This window comes from Metopolophium dirhodum, chromosome 8, assembly GCF_019925205.1.
Source record: "Metopolophium dirhodum isolate CAU chromosome 8, ASM1992520v1, whole genome shotgun sequence".
In the NCBI taxonomy this organism is placed as follows: Eukaryota; Metazoa; Arthropoda; class Insecta; order Hemiptera; family Aphididae; genus Metopolophium; species Metopolophium dirhodum.
In genome coordinates, this window is record NC_083567.1 from 35473701 (window position 1) to 35495051 (window position 21351).

Consider the following 21351-nt stretch of genomic DNA (forward strand, 5'->3'; position numbering starts at 1 on the left):
ACGTTCAAAAAACATGTAGAAAAAACCAAGACTAATAATATTCAGTCATATCGGTCAGTCGTAATAATGATGATGATTGGTACCGCGACTTGCCCGTGTCGCGTCACACCGCACGTTCGCACGTCTCGGGCGTAATGCTGTTATCACCATCATTATATCCAAGTGATAACGTGGTGGCAGCTGCAGTTGTGCAAAAGTGCATCGCGCGCTGCACATCACAATAATGTTATGCAGTGGCGACGACGACGGCCCGCTGCACTCGACGTGGTCGGCCGCTATTGTGGCCGCCTGCGTGCTTGCCCTAGGCCAAAAAATCTATAGTTATCCCAACCGCGGAGGACGGCGGCGGCGGCGGCGACGGCAGTGGCGGCGGCGGCGGCATCGATGACCGCGACCGCTTGGGGCGCTAGCACCGCCCGACCTCGGTCCACGGTCGGGCGCGGGCGGCGTGTGTATGATCGGCTGCGACGGCGGCGGCATTTTTAGCATCCAGCGGCTCTAGAAACCGCACGGCCGTCGCCGCGTCGCCTGCGCCGCAAAGTCGCGAAATATTTTTCCCCGCATACACGCACGCGTACACACACACACACAAACGGGCGCGCGCGCGCGCGACCGGCACCACGTACATTGGCCATCGTCTCCGACGAATTTGATATATTTATTTTTTTAATTTTTCGTCACCGGATTTTTGCCCCCTCGCCGGGTTCTTACGAGACGCCGGCACCGAGGATCTCGCCCCGAGGAAAGGACGAGGACGGCGGCATCGCCACTGATATAGCGCGCTAAAATATAGCTGCCGCAGTCGGATCCGTCACACGCCCGTGAGTACGATCGTATTTTATAGATTTACCAGGTATACAGTGCATACGCGTTTATACGCATGCCACTGATCAACCCGTCACACTACACGCACCCCTTGTACTTCGACGACAGTGGAAGTCGTCTTACCGTTGTTACGGAAGCAATAGTAACGTTAAACGCACTCGTCTGCAAAACGATGTTCACTTCTGTAGGTGTTTACCATAAACTGTACTACTGTCACTAACTGTCATCGTCGTCCGTCCGTCGCCGTTCGGTATATCATAATATTTTAGGTAAATCGCGACCCGCAGGAGTTGAATGTTGAAAATCGGTTTTCACCCGCGTCCACACACATAGGTAATACTGTCACACTTTGTTGGTACATCAATTCGCTTCCTCTCGTGTCATCCTCTGCCGACTTACCTCCCAGGTGATTTCACGCGGCGCGCAGTACCCACACGAAAATCAATATCCGATGACCTTTCAAACGCATTTGCCGCGCTCGAAACAATATTATATTATACTATGATATTCCAAAATATTTATACCAAGCGATTTAATATATCATAATATTATACTTGAGGACGCCTCCGGTCCAACAGGTCGTTCGATCATGCCATCGACATCGTATCCGCCGTCGCCGCCCCAAAATACCGTTTTGAATATTATAGTATACATAAAATATATTATGCTTTTCTGTATGACTAGGTACTTATTCTTATTGGACGACTACGTGTACAACGCGATATTATCAAACAATAATTGTGCACCTGCACATAATAATATATTGTACGACATAGCTAGCCCATATAACGCGCACTGCATGAATTACATGAATATAATGATATAATAATATGCTAATTTTCATCGGCGAGTCAATGTTATTTTCATTCCCACAACCCATTCGGTTTTTCGGTAACAGGGTCGATTGTACAGAGTAGGTATATGTATAATGCATAAATATCGATCTGCCACATGTTATGATAATATAAGAATATTACGTAGGACATCCCACTTGACACTTACATAAGTATATATATATCATTATTTATTGTTTTAGTATATTATACCATTATTGTGGTGTATAATATATTATTATTATAACATTATTATAGACTCCGTAATATAATGGTGTGTATAATATCATATAATCACAAACATAACTCTATACAATAATGGCCCATTTGTAATAACACATGAAACCGATTACTTTAATTAACTAATTATTTTAATATTAATATAATATAATATATAAAATATATTACCTATATATCCATGGATCATGTATTAATAAGTCCATAATATAGTTGTATTGTATGTTAAATGTTATATGTGTATAAATGGAGTTTTTTTGTAATAGGTAAAGATTATTATTATTAAACATGATTGTGACATTTTTTAAATTTGATATAATATAACCACTTGACTGTTTTGATTTTGCACTCAACGTATTATAAACAAAAACATATTTTAATAATAATAATTAATGGTTCATGTTCATAATAATATTATGTGGTTTAAGTACAATTATTAATATCATCGTTATCATTGAAAGGTCATAATCATTATTCAATACTACCTATTAAGTATTATTATATCATATCAATATCGATAAGCATATTACGAAAAATAAAATAAAAATATATATGGGTTACAATTTAACCTAAAGAACGATGCATAATTATGGGTGTCTTAGATTAATGGTTTTCTATATTTTTATATAATGAAATTAATTATTTTTGTGTATTTATGTGAATTCAATCCGATGTTAAAATCGTTCACGTATAAATCGATTAAATGTAAACAATTTTCATAGTTTTCCTATGCAACATAACATTTTTGTTTATTAGTTGTATAAATTGTGTACTCTTTGTAGGCTCGTCAAATTCTCAAAAATCAATCTTGTCACATGCAAACTTCATGACGTATGCAATTTTACTTTTTATCTTTATAGTTTGACGGGTTAAACATATAATTTATTGTTATTGCTTGTTAAAATAAAATATAATTCGTTATACTCACATGCCACACGGCATATTATGTACAATATCCACGATACGGATTAGCGATTACTAGATGTCTATACCGATCAATATACTTTAGATGCACATGTAATAACTTAAGAACGCCTATCAACATTATAATATGTCAAATATGTGTGATTATACCTAATTGTATTTTATTTTCCTGATAAATAAACTAAATTTTCAAGACTTCTCGTCTAAACTACTAGTTGTCTGTAGGTGGCCTTTTATTTATCATGATATTGTAATGCGACAAATGGAATAAATGTCATTATCCATTATTATAAAGTACCTATTAACTTACTGACACAAATATCATATAAGTACCTATATAAATATATTTTAAAGTGGGAATTATAAAGACGAAATATTAAATAATATTGATCCTGATAGGCTAACATAGCTTTTCAACAAATAAAAGCGGTAAATTGTATAGGTATAAAAATATTAAATAATTATAATCAATAAATTGCAGTATAATGAATGTAAATTAATTTAAACTTGAATACTTACATAATATGTACCTAAGTATTAAATATAATAGTATTAAAGTATTATGATATAAGAAATATCAGTGATAAAAGTAGGTTATATAACACAAATTTACCAACTATACATAAGTTTTTTAAAAAATAATATTATACATTACAATTTTGTTATGTTCGTGTCTTCGCGATATAGTCAAACCATACACAACTAATATAACACATATAAGTTTATATCCATATATTTTTATTAGTTATAATGACAAAATAAAAACAATAATACAAACAAATTAAATAATTCACTAGATTATAATAGAAATATATTGAAAACTTATGGTGTAAATGAAAGTCAAATAATTTCAAGTGATATAATATTATAATTTACTGTAGGTAAACGGAAGAAACTTATGTTACATAATATTACCTATGTATTTGAGATGAACATTTTATAAGTTAGATATATTGTTGAATGACGCTCTAGGAGTGATGAATCAGAAAAAAATAACATGTATAAATAATTCACATTAAATCATTCTATGACGAAAAAAAAATAATCTAATTGAATGTGAAAATAATTATTGTTGAATTATTCGAAGGTCGCCTCTTCCTAGAGTGATATTAAACAATTGAAATCGTTCAATTAAACGTCCCTAACAGTCAATTAGTTTAAGCTATATGTGATTTAAGACTATTTCTACAGGTAAATTTAAATGTCATACTTACCTATACCTACGTATATTTTACAATATATGTTTATTTATACTAACCATGTATGAACTATTAAACAATTATTGCTACTAATATATTATTAGGTTAGCTTATAGGTTTCAATTTAAAATATACGGCTTAAAACAAAAATATAAATTATATATAAATATAAAATACAGCAAGAGGTACTGCAATATTGTATATTTAATTTTATTGGTTCAAAAGTCACGGATATTATTGGACCTTATTGTACATAACAAAATATTATATATTCGAATTTACTGTCACCTATTTAAAACGGCAAGGTATCATAAGATATAACAATAATCAAATAAAAAATTAAACAAATATTCACTAATTGCTTTTTCTAAGTGGGCTATTCACTATTGTATATTATATTAAAATGTAATTATTAGTTAGGTAGGTTATTATAAGTTATTTGTATAATATTATATTACAACTAGATTTATAGTTGTAAAATTGAATTTTGGACTTATGAAATCAAATCATCTGTGATTACAATAAAAAGGATAGGTATAATTCACGTTAACGTTTATGCGTAAACATCACTTAAAATAATGAGGTTTATACGGGATTAAACAATTTTTTAATTAATTTAATGAAAACAAAATGATTACTAATTGTATCTAAATAATGATAAATTTCTTTTAGTGTAAACGTGCTTTTAGTTTTTTAAATATTTAAAAATGTGTATTTTAAATTGAGACTTGGTGAGTAGAATAAAATCTATGCTATAGTGCGTAATAAACGGTTTTATTTAATCGTTTTAAGAATATTATGTAATTACTTACTACCTTAATTGTGTTATTTATTGATTTTTTTTTAATCAATTTTGTTTAAATAACAGCTGAAAATATAGTATCCAGTAGCATATATATATATATTTATTATATATATATTATATATACTTAGGTAAATTAAGTTTAACCACTAAACGTCCATGTCAGTTTGATTTTTTGCTTGTTAGTTGTTTTATATGATTTGACAAACGCCAAAAACAATTAAAACAACTCGTTTTTGCGGGATTGTTATAACAAAACGTAGGTGCGCCTATATTATGCATATAATATCTACTTATATTATTATATAGTTGTGAAAATCACAGAAAGACAAATATTTATTATTTTACTCACCTGAACGATTTAGGCTCAGCGCAAAGGTAAATAATATTACTATGGTTTTTATTGTGGTTTTGATGTGATTTGTGCTTTTTCCATTTTTATTTTACTGTTATTTTATAGTGGTAGGTAATTTGATGGTTTATAGATAATATATTTTGAAATCTTGAAAAATATATTATGCTTTGTGGATTTAGGTAAGTCTTGACCAGCAAGTGTATTATTATAGTGACAACCACTTTTGGATAAGCTGAGATTCATTCAGAATCGTTTTTCGAGTACAAAGATTTATCATTGCTTTCAAATGTAAAGTCACTCGACACAATATCAGCATTTTTGAATCTGGGTGTACGCCCAACTTTAGAAAATATGTAAATCGGTATAGATACTGTAATGAATGTAATATCTATTACAATTTATATAGATTCCTGTAAGCAACGAAGATAGTACCTATATTATAATATTATATTATATTAGGCAAAAATAATGACGTCTGTGAATGTTCTGAAAACAAAATTTGTTTGATAATTATTTAACAATATTTTATAAATTCCGTAGAGTTACGATATGAAATCTCCATGATGAACGTGATAGTTATTAACGAATCAATATTATCACTGTTATACACGTTATTCACTATACGTATATATAGGTATTCTTGGAAAAAAATAATTAAAACGATTGACCTATTTCGTGCGACGTATCTCGGATAAGACGTGTTATTATCGCGATATTAAAAATATTTTAGTCCACAATAAGCGTAAAATATTTCGATAAGACGGTTTTTCCTTCATATTTTAATTGCTAAAACCACGCGAAAAACGTTCCCGGCACTTTTCAGACGGATCGTCTGCACTACAATCAAGTTTCATTGCGATATTCATCATTTTTTGCATCAACTCCTGTCGTATTATATTATATACTAACTTCATATAAGAGAGAAAATCGATTGTCATCGACGATACCAAAAGTGAATTCGATTTAATAAGATTCATGTGACTATTATAAACAACATTTTTCTACCGATCGTAAGTGCTTACTGCTTGATAGGCGCTTATGTTATACATATAAATTATACGAGTATAGAGATATTAATTATAGCATATTCATAATTTTTAACAGAGGTACTCGATAGATAAAAAAATTATGGCCAACCACTCAATATCGGGCACCCGCTCGTGACCGAATTGTTCGATTGCCAATAATTTGACCCACTACACCACGTCCAAAGATTTTTTTTCAATGACAATTATTACCACGATCAATCGTAGAATATAGAATTTTTATTTTAATATATTAATATTCAGTATTCTATAATAATACATAACGATATAAAATAATATCATAAATATCTATAAAAATGTATTCGTCTAATTTTTTCCAACCACACTTGAACTGTCATGCAAAATACGACTTGAATGTTTTAGTACTTATATTAAGTATGTATACCTATAGTGTGTACAGTCATTATCATACTTATTCGTATTTCAGTTCTTGAATTTCAATTAACTATTATATTATGCGACACATGTGATAATATTTTGAGTAAAAAATCATTTTAAAAGGCAACGTTAGCCATTAGTGGTTAGTAATATTACTAATTCGTGATACGCTTAAGTAGAGCATAAAAAAAAAGTTTAAGAACCTTTGATCTACACAACACAACATAATAGAGATGATATTATTTGAATAGTTGTACACCGCTTGTAAATCTGTTTATTATACTATGCAAATATTATAAATTGAATAATGTAGAGTAATTAGATTAACAACACGATTTTTACGGTTAGAACAATAATATGTTATCAAAAAATAAACCTATGAAATTTCGAAATTGTATTTATTATGTTATAGTACGCCTCATAACGCGGTATAAATACTTATATATTATGAAGTTATAATAATTATTATGTATATAATATTAATGGCTATAACTTATTTACTTAAAAATCGGTGTTTATAAAGCACGGTTCAGTTACCATAATAACCTACCACAGTTATTGTTCCTGGATATCCTACATCTGGTTGGAGTGTATTCTAGATACTATATTATATACTATAAACGAAAGATGGGAGAAAATATAGACCGATTATATTGACGATTCAAAAAGCTCAATGAAATCGATCAAAATAATATTATTAATAAAAGACATTGTAGGAGCGGAAAAAATAAATAAATTGTGCAGAAAAGCGAAAAGCGAAAACATAAAATGATATAGTTATTGGAGTCGACGAAAATATAAGGTCAAGTCAGCGCACACGCTCAACTGTCGGCTTTGGACGGCACCGCGGTAGTCGTGGATATCGAACAGGACGAGGGCAACGTGATCACAGGGTGTATGAGGCTGTAAGCACCCATCGAACCGGTGCTTTTGCGCACGTAGTCGGCAAAGTTGTTCTTGAGCACGTAAACGAACCCACCGTAGCCGGGGGCCACGTGCACCGGGGCCCGACAGTCCGTACCCTTGGACACAAGTTTGAAGCCGAGCGGGTGAAATGGGCCATAGTTGGCGTCCCACGCCCATATCTCGTTCTCGGTGGGCCGCCGGAAGTACATGCGGCTGCCGGTGTCCGTACCGAGCACCGTGATCCGGTACGGTTTGTGTCCCACCTCGACGATAGCTGGCTGGGCCCCGTCCAACGTACACCGATCGATGTACTCGAGGTCGACGGCGAACACTTTGCAACCGGACATGAACGTGGTGTACAGCCATGTCTGACCGTTGGCCATCCGCAGCAGCACCATGAACAATATATCCCGCGGCGCCGCTTCGTGTCCCGTCGCCTTTTGCGGAAAGTCCATGGCCCACTGGGCTCCCGTATCCGTGTTTAGCACCAGAACCGTACTTCGGGCCGCGTCCGACACAAAAGCGTAATGGTTGCGTTCTCCGGTCCGCGAACGGTACGTCACGATGTATTGCAGACACGACGAGGCCTCGCTGCAATCGTCCGCGGTATCGACCGCAGCTGTCTTGATCTCGAACGTCTTGTACGACGACTGCGGCAAAAATCGACAAGTGTCAGTGATTACACTTGAAAAAATGCATTACACGGTGCGGTGCGAGTACGGCAGAATACGGTATCGTGGTCACGTACCTTTGGCGGTCCTCGGTGGTCCTGATCGTCGTCGATTTCCAGCCTGACGACCTTAGCCGGGGCAACTCGTCTCGGACTGCCAGTCATCGTGTCCACCAAGCCCACGTCTAACAGCCACACCACGTCAGTGATGTCTTCGATGCTGAGGTCGATGACGTTGACGAGCGGGGCCGGGGCCGAGTCTTTGCTGGCCGGTGGTGTCCGAGTATCGGCCCGGTGCGCGTGGGGTGTAGAAGGCAGTGGCAGCACATCCGGTTCGACGATACACCTATCCCCGGTCCCAGCGGTTCGGAACGAGCCCAATGTGAACGGGACGCCGGGCCGGAAGCGCGGGGACACGACTATCACGCGCCCGGTTCGGGTCATCTGAAACCGACTGTGAATGACAGCTCGTGGGTCGTAAGAACTGTTCCACACCAAGCTCGTGCCCAGCAAGTGGTGATCGTAACGCCTGTCCACGCTGCCCGTCAGGACGGCCATCGCGGTCAGTTGAAGCAAAAACAGCAACAACTGGGATGGTCCGAGGTCAGTGGCGGCGATGCGTGTATGACGCATAACATACAAAACCATATAGCACGCCACTCGATATTTTTGAATGTGAATCATAGATATTATGTTTTTGTCCATAAGTAACCATGACAACGAAAACCTCACGAAAAATCGGTCAGAAACATTAATTGCTCTTGTATTCATCCCAAAAACATATTTATGTTAATACTACTACTGCAGCAGTATGTATAATATTATATTATTTGCGGTACGGCCTGTCAGCACCGGAACTGAAGTAAACGGATTTCTTGTGCCGTTCTAAAAACGAAAAACTAAATTTAATACTATAAAAACATATTATAAGGGCCACCGATGTACTCAAAATAAACTAATATTCAAAAATCTCAGATATAATATGTACGATTCGGAGCGTGCACCCAAAAATAGGTTGCTGTAAAAATAATTGCATATTGCATAGATACTAATTGTATATTTAGAGACATAGTGGTAATTAATGATAATCTCTTTAACGTATTTTGAACGAACGATCTGTCGCTTGAGTTCGACATACAGCAGCTTTATAATATACAAGCCGATTATCGGTGTACATAATATAATTTATCATCGTCTACGTCGTTTAGTTTATTCGAATTCGGGAGTCGAAAACGCGCGCGTTAATATTCACCCTTCAGACGGCGCGGGTGAAAAAACACAGGCTAGGAAAAAATACTCGAATCTGGACAAAAAAAAAAAAACCGTAATAACCAGCATAAAAAAATCTGTGTGCGTAAATTATTATAGGTATTATGTGCTGAGCGAAAAAGTTTTTCAAAGGATTATCAGCTGTTGACGCCGCGTGATGCATATAATCCGAACGTTATGATTACAAATGATTTTGTCAACGACTGAACGTTACACACGAAAAAAAACTTCAATACTATATTTTATTGTACACATATACTGAGTATTGATAGTTAATACAATGATAAGTGTAGTATTATATTATCATAATGGCACAGGCACGCACAAAGGTTTGTTTTAATTTTAAAACGAGTTCACGCCTAATCGCTTTTCTCACGCTAAAACAATTAATATTACCTATATATCATTATTATTATTATAATAAATTGTTATGGTGTTATGATTTTTAAATTTTTTTTGCTTCCGGCAATTGTACTCATTTCTGTCCGCGGTCGGTGGATGTACTATGTATCATTAAATTGTATTGTTCTTTGTATTCTTAACATTTTAATTACTCGGTGCGAGAATATATGAAATCGTTTGACCGTAATATTGAAAACTTACTATTTTTTTAATTGATAATTATTATATATACATTATATTATATTAAGTGGATAACAATCGTAGAATAAAATATAATTAACCAAATAGGTACCTATATCGTTTGGCGAGGGGATTGAAACAACAATGATATTATTATAATATTCGTCGTTTAGGCGTGTACTAACGCGTTGTTGGGACAGAAATTATGAAAGATTATTATACAACAAATATACGACCCATGCATATTCAACATCACAATAAGTGCACCTATAGTAATTTGTTTTTTTTTTTAAATTTAGTAAAACCCATTTTATAATATTATCGTTTATATTATTGTTGCGGTGATGTACTTTGTACGTGTACTATGTACACATATTATATATCTCCCCGGTTTAATCGGGACGAAAGGTGATTTACCAAAGGTCCATATAGTATACCGCACAGGAATAAATAACATGACGATAACGGTATTGATTTATACTTGCACGGGGGGGAACGGACCTTTTTGTCGATGTCGATTTTGCCATTTCGACGCTGCCAATTCGGCCTCGCCAATGTTTAAGCGGTTGCAGTGCGTGTGTGTCGGCGTTAATAGTACCCAATGCAAAACAATTTATTTTCAATAACTATTATACGATTAATACGTCATAATAAATCTGAGGAAAATGTCTGAGAAAAATGTATCGGCAACGTGGGAATCAATATGTACAATATTATATTGTTGTCTCTAAAAAATGAAATCCCCACATTTCCCAAAGGTATATGGGAAATAATCTTTTAAATAAATTCGTATCACAATCACAATAAATGTCAAAGTTATAATATTATAATCGTTATCGCGTAGTTCTCGTGAATAATGCAATTTTTCTAAAGAAACCGGATGGATAGCGGATTGCCGATTATAGACGGTGGATCGAAAGTATATGCGTTTATTTAAGGATGACTGATAATAGAATTATTATGTATTATTATCACGATTCGTCTTTAGACTATTATGCATATTATAACTGTACATTTCTACAAGTATATCCAAAAAACTATTGGACCATTTTCAATAAAAGTTATATCAATAGATTCCTTGAGGCTCGGAGGGTATTTGTAACTCATTTTTTCAACTACCTACTATTATATACTTTAAGTTACTATAGGGCTCACAATAATCGAATATTATTTTGTTTATATCAATAGTTGCTATTGGCTACAGATTATATTACTATTAAAATAATTAATACAAATATGGCATATTATAATATTTATATTAAAAAAAAAAAAAAACTAAAAATTAAAATAAAGTACACCATAATTTGTTATAATTTATAAATGATTTGCTTTCTTAACTCTGGACATATTTGTATGTATAAACAATAAACACATACAGAGACGAATTATACTAATCTATTAGAATTACGTCGAATTCGTCGTCTGTCTCCATTTTTTGGCGTGTACATAAAAAATATGTCCAGAATTAAGTAGGGCAAAATCATACAATTAATCATTGTAATAGTTTATTGTGTTCATATTACATTATGTTTCAACTGAAGCAAAACAGAAAACGGTAGAAAGATCGATCAATTTTAATCCGGGCGAAGTACAGCTATAAATAGTTAGTAGTTACATATTATATTTATCCCGATTTTATTCTAGCAAAAAAAGTGTCGGCTATGGTTTTTTGGCAATATAACAAAATATAAAGTATAAGTACTCTATATCGCCAAAATTTCCTTGACAATGGGGAAACAATACGACGTGACGTTAAAAGCAACATTTTAGGATTTATGTCCTCTATAACCCGTTAAATCTTTTGTGTCCGACTCTCAATAATTCACATCTCACATCATAACGGTTTTCATCGATATTATTTCTGTTGTACACCGAATTGAATCCCTGCTGTTTCTTCTGGTAAATCGGGGGCTGGTAACATTTATGAGTAGGAATAATATATGTTTATGTAGGTATCTAGTTTATTAGTACATAGGTTCTTCAGGATTCGGAACAGACCTATCTTATTGCATAGGTAATATTACAGGAAAATCTATCGCATTAAAATCAATATTATTATAGTGTTCGGTCTAGTTTTTTTTTATCATAATATTATATCATTAAAATCACCTATGACGGAATATAGTCGTATTATACCACGCGTTACTAGGTACGTCAATTATAAACATAACATAATAAACTTTGTACTTGTCGTTGTTACATTGCATTATAAATTATATAACATACGTACCTATATTTGTATATATTATAATATTATCATTAGTGTGGCGAATGGTTAAGCACTTTGGTCTATTAATTTAATCACTTAGAATAATTAACAATTAAAATAATAATTTATGGTATTTAAATTTAAATAATTGTAATTAGGTAACGAAACGTTGGTATAAATATTTATACATAATATTTTATGTGCATAATATTATCCCCATAAGCTATACATAAAGCTTAAACGTATTGATTACAGACACCATGAGTTATGACGAACGCGTATTATTTGAAATAATGCGAAACGTCGAATGTTAGCCAAATTCACTTTATTCGTATATATAATAGTAATTGCAACTTTATACTGATCCATTCAATTATTATAATTATGTAAAAAATGGAATGGGATAAGCTGATAACTGTATGTGCCTAATTTTTTTTTATTCATGGTACAGCATCAACTATACTAGGGTACCTATTAGCTTTTATTTTTATTATTGTGCGCAAAACGGAAAAATGTATACTAAAATCGTAAAATGTGTTACTACTTGTCTTAGTCAAATGATAAATCACAATACATTTTTATTCTATAGACATAATATGAATTTCATTAAAATAGAATTATAGGTTCCTGCTTAAAGACATCGCATTGTTTGGATTAAAATATAAATGTTATCACTATTTATTATTAAACTCTCGGTGGCATGGGACCATTAGGCGAATAATGTTATGTTACAGTTTTAGTGCAATATAAACTTTTAATGACACTGTCTATAGGCTTTATAACAAGAGATATATTAATTTTAAATTTAGTTTTGCAGTTGGGCTGCGTTTATGAATTTGATAGTAGTGGAAATTTATTGAGGATGTTCAGAATTTCGGGGAGTGAATCTGGAAGGTTTCGGTAATAAACAACATTAAAGTGACGGTAAAGTAATTTTTAACTTCTAAAGAGTAGGTCAACGCGTTTAGATGAGTTATCCTTACGGGAAGGAGAAATTGAATACAGTAGCTCATCCTGTATCCCTGTGTGATGTAGAATTGTTATCATTTATTAATGAGATTAGTACGTTCTTTATTGCTTTTGATTAGGTATTAATGTTTTTGCTAACCAGGTGTAATGGGACTACGTAATGGTTAATAGTTATACTCATCCACTTATTGTGGATTGTATGAAATTTTTTTTAATGTTTGTATGTATGTCAACAGTAACCGTAGTTGTTAGTAGGTATCCAAAATTAATAATTTGTAAATCTTATATAATATTACGTATAATATCAATTATATATTCTACGATAATTTAAGGTTACATGAATATTGGCTATAGTTATTTAGTTATTAATTATTGATATCACACTTACAGTACTCGCTATTGCTCGTTAAAAATGTTTGTATTATTTCATATCAAATAACTGAAAACAAATTGTTTATCAACGATAGTAATCTATTTTAATGTGCTATTTCGAATAATTATATCAAATAATAATTATCTAAATAACAACTTAACATAGTTAATCATGTAGGTACCTACAAAATGTTATTTAACTATCTAAAATCTAAATATATCACCTGTTTGTAATTACAAATATTATTATAATGATGCAAATTATACATACTGAGATAACCCAGTATATCAGATGACTTTAATCTAGTCGGAAATTCATCAATATTTGTTGTTCTATAAGCGCCACTTATTCACCATACAAGTTATATATAATAATAATAATATGATCATTAAAATCACTAGGGTTCGACATTGGACATTAAATAGACATTTACAAATAAATATACTGTTGTGTTGTCGGGTAACGATTATTTAAAATAAAACATGTATAATATATTAATATTACATGTATGTTTAAGATTATGACGTATTTATATAAATATAAATAAACCTATGGTGTGCAATATTTTGAAAATAAAAAATAAATAAAAGGTGACCTTCGGCATATATATTTTTCGGACTAACGTGCAAATTCGTTATTTGTATTTATTTAATCTTACACAAACCGATGTTTATAAATTGTATGGTAAAATAAAAAATTATTATTCCTATTTTCGTTCATAATTTTGGTGTACCTTAAATCTGCTGGTAAGGTTAACCGGTTATAGTCTACCTTCAAGCCGAAGACGCGCGTTGCAACGGATGCGATGGCTGAAAATATTATAATAATTGTATATATAATATATAGCCGTGATAAATTAACCGTGAATACTATCACACAACACTTATAAAATGTCATAATGTCATTTTTCCAATGATTTATAGGTTATAACGATTTATAGTTTATAGGTTTATTTTGATTCTGAGTACTGGAAAATCGGATCATATAATAGGTACTAGGTGCAACCCAAAAATATTCATACTAGTTGCCTCGTTTAAATAATTAAGTAGGTAGTGTTTCATAAAATTACCTAAATATTACCTTGCAAATATTTGAACTCATTAACGTACATAGAAAAATATTGCGTTATGATAATTCTATTATTATTTATTGCAACTTTTTAAAATAAAAAATACAAATATAGTTTACCTTCGGTAATACTACAAATATAAATAATAAATATATTTAAACATTTTCAACTTTGTGGATGGTTTTTGGTAGAGAATTAAATTTTGTTGATACTCTCGAGGGGTGAAAAGTAATTCAATCCTCACTACTTTATAAAATAATTGGTAAAAATAAAATAAATAAAATAACTGGGAATTCGTATGCAAAACCAGTTTTGTCTAAAACGGATTGTTTTCTTTATTGGTATTCAATGTAGAAAAAAAATAAACATGATATGAATTTCAAAACATTTTGTCGTAGAGTAAAAAGCTTAAAAATTAAAAACAAGGTCCCTAATAACTAATAAGATGTTGTTATGACGGTTAAGAAATATCAAAAAATTTAAAAATATAGGTATAGACAATTTTTTCTTTAGTAATTTTAAGTTCAAATTGGATTTTTAAACGAAAAATAAAATTCTTTATTTCAACAGCCTTAGTTATTATTTTGTTGTTATTCAAAAAATATTATTCGAATGAACTTTTTACTATTACGTATATGTATATTATTATTATTAATTAATTTTTTTTTCTTGACAATCATCATCTAAACTTATGTATGAAAAATTTAATTTTTTAACATTTGATAATTGGATCACAATGTATTATTACTTTATGCACACGATGACAATTTCTAAATATTTATATTAATAATTGTAAGCTATTTATACCACGAACCCATACACATCGTTAAAGTTATAATAAACTCCCCCCCCCCTGTGGGTTATTGTAATAGCATTTAACATTTGTATGTAACTAAAACCTCTCGGTATATTGAAAACTAAGATGTTATATGTCACCATACTAAGTTTAAGTATATTTCAACATGTTTCTATATGCATTGAATGTTTAAACACGTGAAAATAATTGATACATTTTTGTTTTTATTTTCCAGAATGCGTCGGTGGAGTCTGCAGAGTACGATCACCAGCTAATAAACAATAAACAGACTTCTAGTTTGTCTAATTTTCGGTAAAAAGCCGGTCATTGATGAACCACGTTGAGACGACAACCACAAGACGTTCTACTGAGTGGATATATACCGTGACGACATGCAATTGGCCGACGGGTAGGACTTGGTTGCGAGTTATCGACTTTGAAGTGATACTGCCACGGCTACTGACTGCACCACTGTCTTCACTGAGTAATCGGATTGCGCTATTTTAGTATTTTACCACGATGGAACGCAACAGATTATTTCTGGAACCACGGTTGTAGCCGGAATCGTAAAACTACGACTACGACCACGACCACGACCACGACCACCACCACCACTCGCACTAGTCGAATTGCGATCCAATCGTCTCTTGTGGATTTATGGAAGCGGACGACGATGGACGCGACCCGGCGGCGGTGGCGAAGACGGAGACGGAGGCGGCGGTGGCGGCGACAACTGCGACCGGAAATGACGACGACGACGATGACTGTGGCTCTCCCGGGGGTGGCGAAGAGTACGACGACTATCTGGACGACTTTCTCAAAAAGCTGTGCCGGGAACGGGTGACTGCTAGCGACCAGCCGTGCACTGTAAAGCGAGTATCGGTCCAGGTGGAGTCTGTGCCGTATGGGGGCGTCCGGTACGGGGGGGTGGATGAGGTGAACGACAACGAAGCGGACGCGGACGACGACGATGACGGTGCATCGACAGCAACTATGACTCGTAAGCCTAAAATACCAGATGGCGGCTGGGGCTGGATGGTGGTATTTGCTTCACTGATGATCTGCCTCATCTCGGATGGCATCAGCTTCTCGTTCGGGTTACTATACATCGAGTTCCTCAAGGAGTTCCAAGAGAGCAAGTCCAAGACGGCGTGGATCGGTAGCCTGTTCATGGCCGTGCCTCTGATCCTGGGCCCGGTGGGAAGCGCACTGGTCGACAAGTTTGGGTGTCGGAAGATGACCATCCTGGGAGGTGTAATTTCAGGCCTGGGATTCATCATATCGTCGTTCGCCGATTCGATCGAGATGGTGTTCTTCACTTTCGGATTCCTTTCTGGGTTAGGCTTGTGCCTATGCTACGTTACAGCCGTCGTCAGCATCGCGTACTGGTTTGACAAGAAGCGCACCCTAGCCACCGGGCTGGGCGCGTGTGGCACCGGGATCGGCACGTTTCTATATGCACCAATGACCCAATACTCGATCGAGGAGTACGGCTGGCGGGGCACCGTACTTCTGTTAGCTGGCACGTTTTTCAACTTTTGCGTGTGTGGTGCTTTGATGCGAGACCCCGACTGGCTGATTGCTGAACAGAAGAAACCAGCGGTCACCAGTGGGCACTCCGGAGCCGTCACCGCCAAACCCTGGACCGACACCGAGGAGTCCATCGTCGATCACTGCCCGGTGGTAGGTGTCGAGAATGAAATAGCTACTCCATCCACTGGACGGACTAAGGGAATCGATCTGATCGCGTCCGAACCGGATGTAGACGCACTCATGCAGTATCCAGGAGTCGAGCAATACAGGCGCATGGTGAAAGAAGCTCAGTGCGCCGAGTACAGGCTGACTGGTGTCACCACCACCGTCCGCAGTCCAATGACCGACGGTGTGCGCCGGCTACCCGACGACAACACTTGTTTCCGGTCGGTCATCAACTTACCTACATACCTCAAGCACAATGAAAAAGTGAGTTTATACATTTTTTTAATGATCCCGTCATGCCTTAACCTCACTCATATCACTTATTCGCCAAAAATGCATTAACTTCAACTCGGATTTCAATCTTCGAGTTTCTGATAAATTATATTCACTTTAAACGTTGTTAGTAATCATACATACACATAATTGGAAAAAATTCGCATTATTATATAGACATACCATAGTGTACGGCAATAAGAATGGTGTAACTCGTTGAAGAAGATCATTTTGACAGTAAGCTTAATGTCGTTAGAATTAAGAAGCTCTTAAGTATATATACTTTAAAGAATAAATCCCATCTTATTTTAAGTGGAAACCACATTTAAAATTATATAGATAAATCGATATTTTGTAACTAAAAAAAACTCGGTATAATAGGTCGTAGAATGTCGTACATGTACATTCATTGTTATGACAGCTATGACGTACGTAAACTTATATTTGTATTAATTTAATGTGTATAATTGTTCCGGCTATTGACATATTATATTATTATATTATCAACAAAACAATTAAAAGTAAAGTTAATCATTGTAAAAATAAACAATTGAAATTAGTAGGTATTAAACTCTTAGGTGGGTGATGAATTGTATTGTACCTATACAATACTTATAAAGCAACTGCAGATGTTTTTAAACAATTTGTTGTGATTTTCTTACGTCTTGAGTACCTATTATACTTGTAGACATGTTAGACGAATCAAAGCTATATTAATAACCGGAAGCAACGAGTTAGGAATTATGATATACATTTAGAAGTTATCATTATACCAAGTTAGGGGTCCTCCAAAGAATAATTCTTTTGTAAATCGTTTTTATATACACGTATATATAAATACCTGACATGAAGTGAAAATAAAATTAATTTTTAAAAAACATTACTCGAAATAAATGGGTACTTTGTGTAGGTGTATATAATATATATATTATATACACCTATATAAACCTAAGTATACAGTAATTCTTAATTAAATTATGTTCAGTGACGAAACAGGAATATTTTTTTTAATGAGCAACTGTTTTTAATGGCAATCTTTAAATTTAATTAATCTGTTTCGACTAAATAATTAATACTTGCTCTAAATGTGTATATAAGACACAACTACAACATAAATAAGTAGGTTTAGGTATTTGATTAACAAGTATCAATAATTTGCGTGGTCATCTAAATAAAATAGAACAATATTATTACAATGTAAATCAGGAAATAATCCCCCCCACCCCCAAACAAAATGTCTATTATTTTTGGTTTTCCGAAATTTGAATAACTAAATTATATTACCTAGACATTTTGTCATAATTACAATAGGCATATCGCTATGTTTTATTTTATTTTCAAACGCAAGTTTTCAATACAAAATTTAATTTTGGAGTTTGTTGATGTTAAAATAGATGAATTACTCTTTTATATATTCCAGTGGTCTTAACTTAAAATAATTATAACTAACTATTATGCCAATATTAATTTCATTATATAAAAAAGAATTTCTGATGGTAATATTATATTTTAAAATTTAAAAGTAAAAATAATTAAAATTTAAAAGTAGAAACTGTTTTACAGAAAAATAGATACTAATAAAATTGAAATATCAATAAATGTATACAATATTACATAATACGCACTATGTTGTCAAAAGTTTTCGAAAAAGTGATGGATGAAATTGGTATTTTAGGATCAGAGTGGATTTTTTTGTTTGATGACACTTTTTAGAGCATAGAGAATGCTTGATTCTTGGTATCATATTTAATATAGATGACATTTTGGGCGCAATTAAAGTAGAAAATGTCCAATTCTTTTTAATAATTCACAATTATGAAAAAACCGCTTAACGGGAATGATAACATAACATTAGTTTTCAGCAAAATTAATTTTGTTTTTTTGTCATAATTTAGAAATAAATAACGGCGATGACTCTAAATATATACTATACATATAGTCTCTATGACTCGACATTTTCCCTAAACATTTGTATTAGCAGTTTTCTAGACATGGTATTATAATTACCAGCCTAACCTAAGTAAGGTTAGATTAGGTTGCTTACTATTTTTTCATTTGAAACTGTCTCTTTTTTTTATGTTAGTAACATTTTTATTTCCCTGTCAAAAAGATTTAAAATGTAATACTAGATTGGATTTTTATAAGTTTTTTACGGCAATTAAAAAAACATTGAAAATACAGTTACAATTTTTTTTTATAAACAATTTTTGGTATTATGTAGTATCTAATTCAAAACATATTATTTTATAAACTTTGAGCTTTAATAATAGTAAAATAGTATAATAAGATAATTAATAGGTGTCACAATATTCAGATAAAGTACGCTGAGGTTGGGTATAAAAAATCAATAAGCTAGTCAAATGTTCATTAAAATTCATATATTTTATATTTTTACATTTAAGAACAACTTTGTTTTAAGAACGGCATAATAATATGACTCTTCAATAAGTTGACATTTCTGAGTATCATCTCGTAAAATATATCGGCAATGACGCAGTAGCCTGAATATAATGGTTTTAGTATAATAAAGCGAACAAACACATTTAATAAACTTATACTTTATTATAATAAATAATACAAGGAATGATTTAATTACTGCTGATCCGGCCAGACCGGTTGGTGGGCGCCTGTGTTGGATTGTACGCAATTTGTCTGCGTAGACCTGCGAATCATAAATCTACACCACTTGATATCAGTATTTACAAATAGGAAATAGGTACTATAGTAGTTAGCACTGTGTAACGTAATAAGGAAAATGCCAGAACATATTATTGTAATTTTTACATGCGATTATCTAGTGAACGTCATTAACTTGAAAACACGCGGGGTTCTCTGCGATAATGAAATTGTATGTCATAATATTATTTTTCTTATAATAGTTTATAATATTTATTATAAAAGTTTGGATTTACGTGAGGGATAAATAATGAATCATAGACAAAATGCTGCAAAAAGTCTTAAAAAGCAAGTCACGAAAATGGTAAAATATTCGCAGAGTGAGTTTTCATTATATAGGATTAACCGTAAGAGTTAAACTAAACTACCCGATGTGGTCGAGCTCGTAATTCTCCTCAAAACATGTATACATTACATTAGTGGATTATAAGTTAGTTCTAAAAGTTAACATCAATGAACAATTTAAATATCATAAGTACCTACGGAATATGTTGGATCCCTGTCCTAAAATGTATTATAATAATATAAAAAGCTGTGTCTAGGTACCCGGGTGCCCATGTATATATTCGATTCCCGGCAAAGGTCCTACAGGGTGGCAAACGTGAAAAAAAAGTCGTAAGCATTTACAGTGATGCCCGCGTGGCCACTCTCTCGCTACGCTGCGCTCGGACAGAAATATCGAAAATATCCCCCGACTTGTTGTGCAACACCACCTCAAGTTGGTAACCATCATAACCACAGGGTAACCGACATATAACCATTCTTACCATTTTTTCTTATTACTTACGGGCACCCGGGTATCTAGACACAGTCATATAAAAATATACCCACTTAGAGGTTTGTGGAAAAAAAAATAACACTTCGTGAATAGCAGTTGACTATAATATACTGATATATTTAAATAACATCAATGTCTCATTTTAGTTTTTAACGTCATTACTCATTAGTCATTACCTAGTCAAGGATGTAAATATTATAAGTGATAATCATAAAATATAAGTTTTTTATCAACATTGACTACCTCAGTTAATTCCTATAGGAACTTACGATATTGTCTTGTAAAATATAGGCATATACAATATTGGCTAGTCTACAACGTCACTGCGCCTTTGACTGTAACACGTACGAAAAAAGACGAATATTTCCCTGGGTAATGACTATTGCTATCAAAGTAGAACCTTGTTTTTTTATTTTACCGTTTACAATAAATTAATCTTTTAGAAGATAGCTTGTGGGGCTGATGGCCTGTGGGTCATGGGGGA

The 21351-nt window shown here is 33.4% G+C and overlaps 2 protein-coding genes across 3 annotated transcripts in view; one reads left to right on the plus strand and one right to left on the minus strand.

Annotated features, from left to right (window-relative positions):
* Positions 1-456: 456 nt before the first annotated feature.
* The window catches only part of LOC132950003 (uncharacterized), a 45337-nt gene continuing 24442 nt past the window's right edge, over positions 457-21351 (plus strand). The window contains exons 1-2 of one of the 2 annotated variants that reach the window (XM_061021170.1): positions 457-821; positions 15678-17404. In XM_061021170.1, the coding sequence (XP_060877153.1) occupies positions 16100-17404 (1305 nt within the window). In that variant the 5' untranslated portion in view covers positions 457-821; positions 15678-16099. The remainder of the gene's footprint in view (positions 822-15677; positions 17405-21351) is intronic. The other variant, XM_061021171.1, reaches the window with a different exon arrangement.
* LOC132950819 (uncharacterized) lies at positions 6937-9904 on the minus strand. Its single transcript, XM_061022399.1, has 2 exons — positions 8254-9904; positions 6937-8155 (listed from the first exon to the last, which is right to left on the minus strand). The coding sequence occupies exons 1-2, from the start codon at positions 8944-8946 to the stop codon at positions 7421-7423; spliced, it is 1428 nt and encodes a 475-aa protein (XP_060878382.1). The 5' UTR covers positions 8947-9904; the 3' UTR covers positions 6937-7420.

Excerpts from the sequence above, each read along its gene's own strand:
- LOC132950819 (XM_061022399.1), bottom strand. The coding sequence starts at position 8,946 with ATGAATACAAGAGCAATTAATGTTTCTGACCGATTTTTCGTGAGGTTT. Across the intron at positions 8,156-8,253 it reads ACCACCGAGGACCGCCAAAG|TCGTCGTACAAGACGTTCGA; the intron begins GTACGTGACCAC and ends TTTTTGCCGCAG.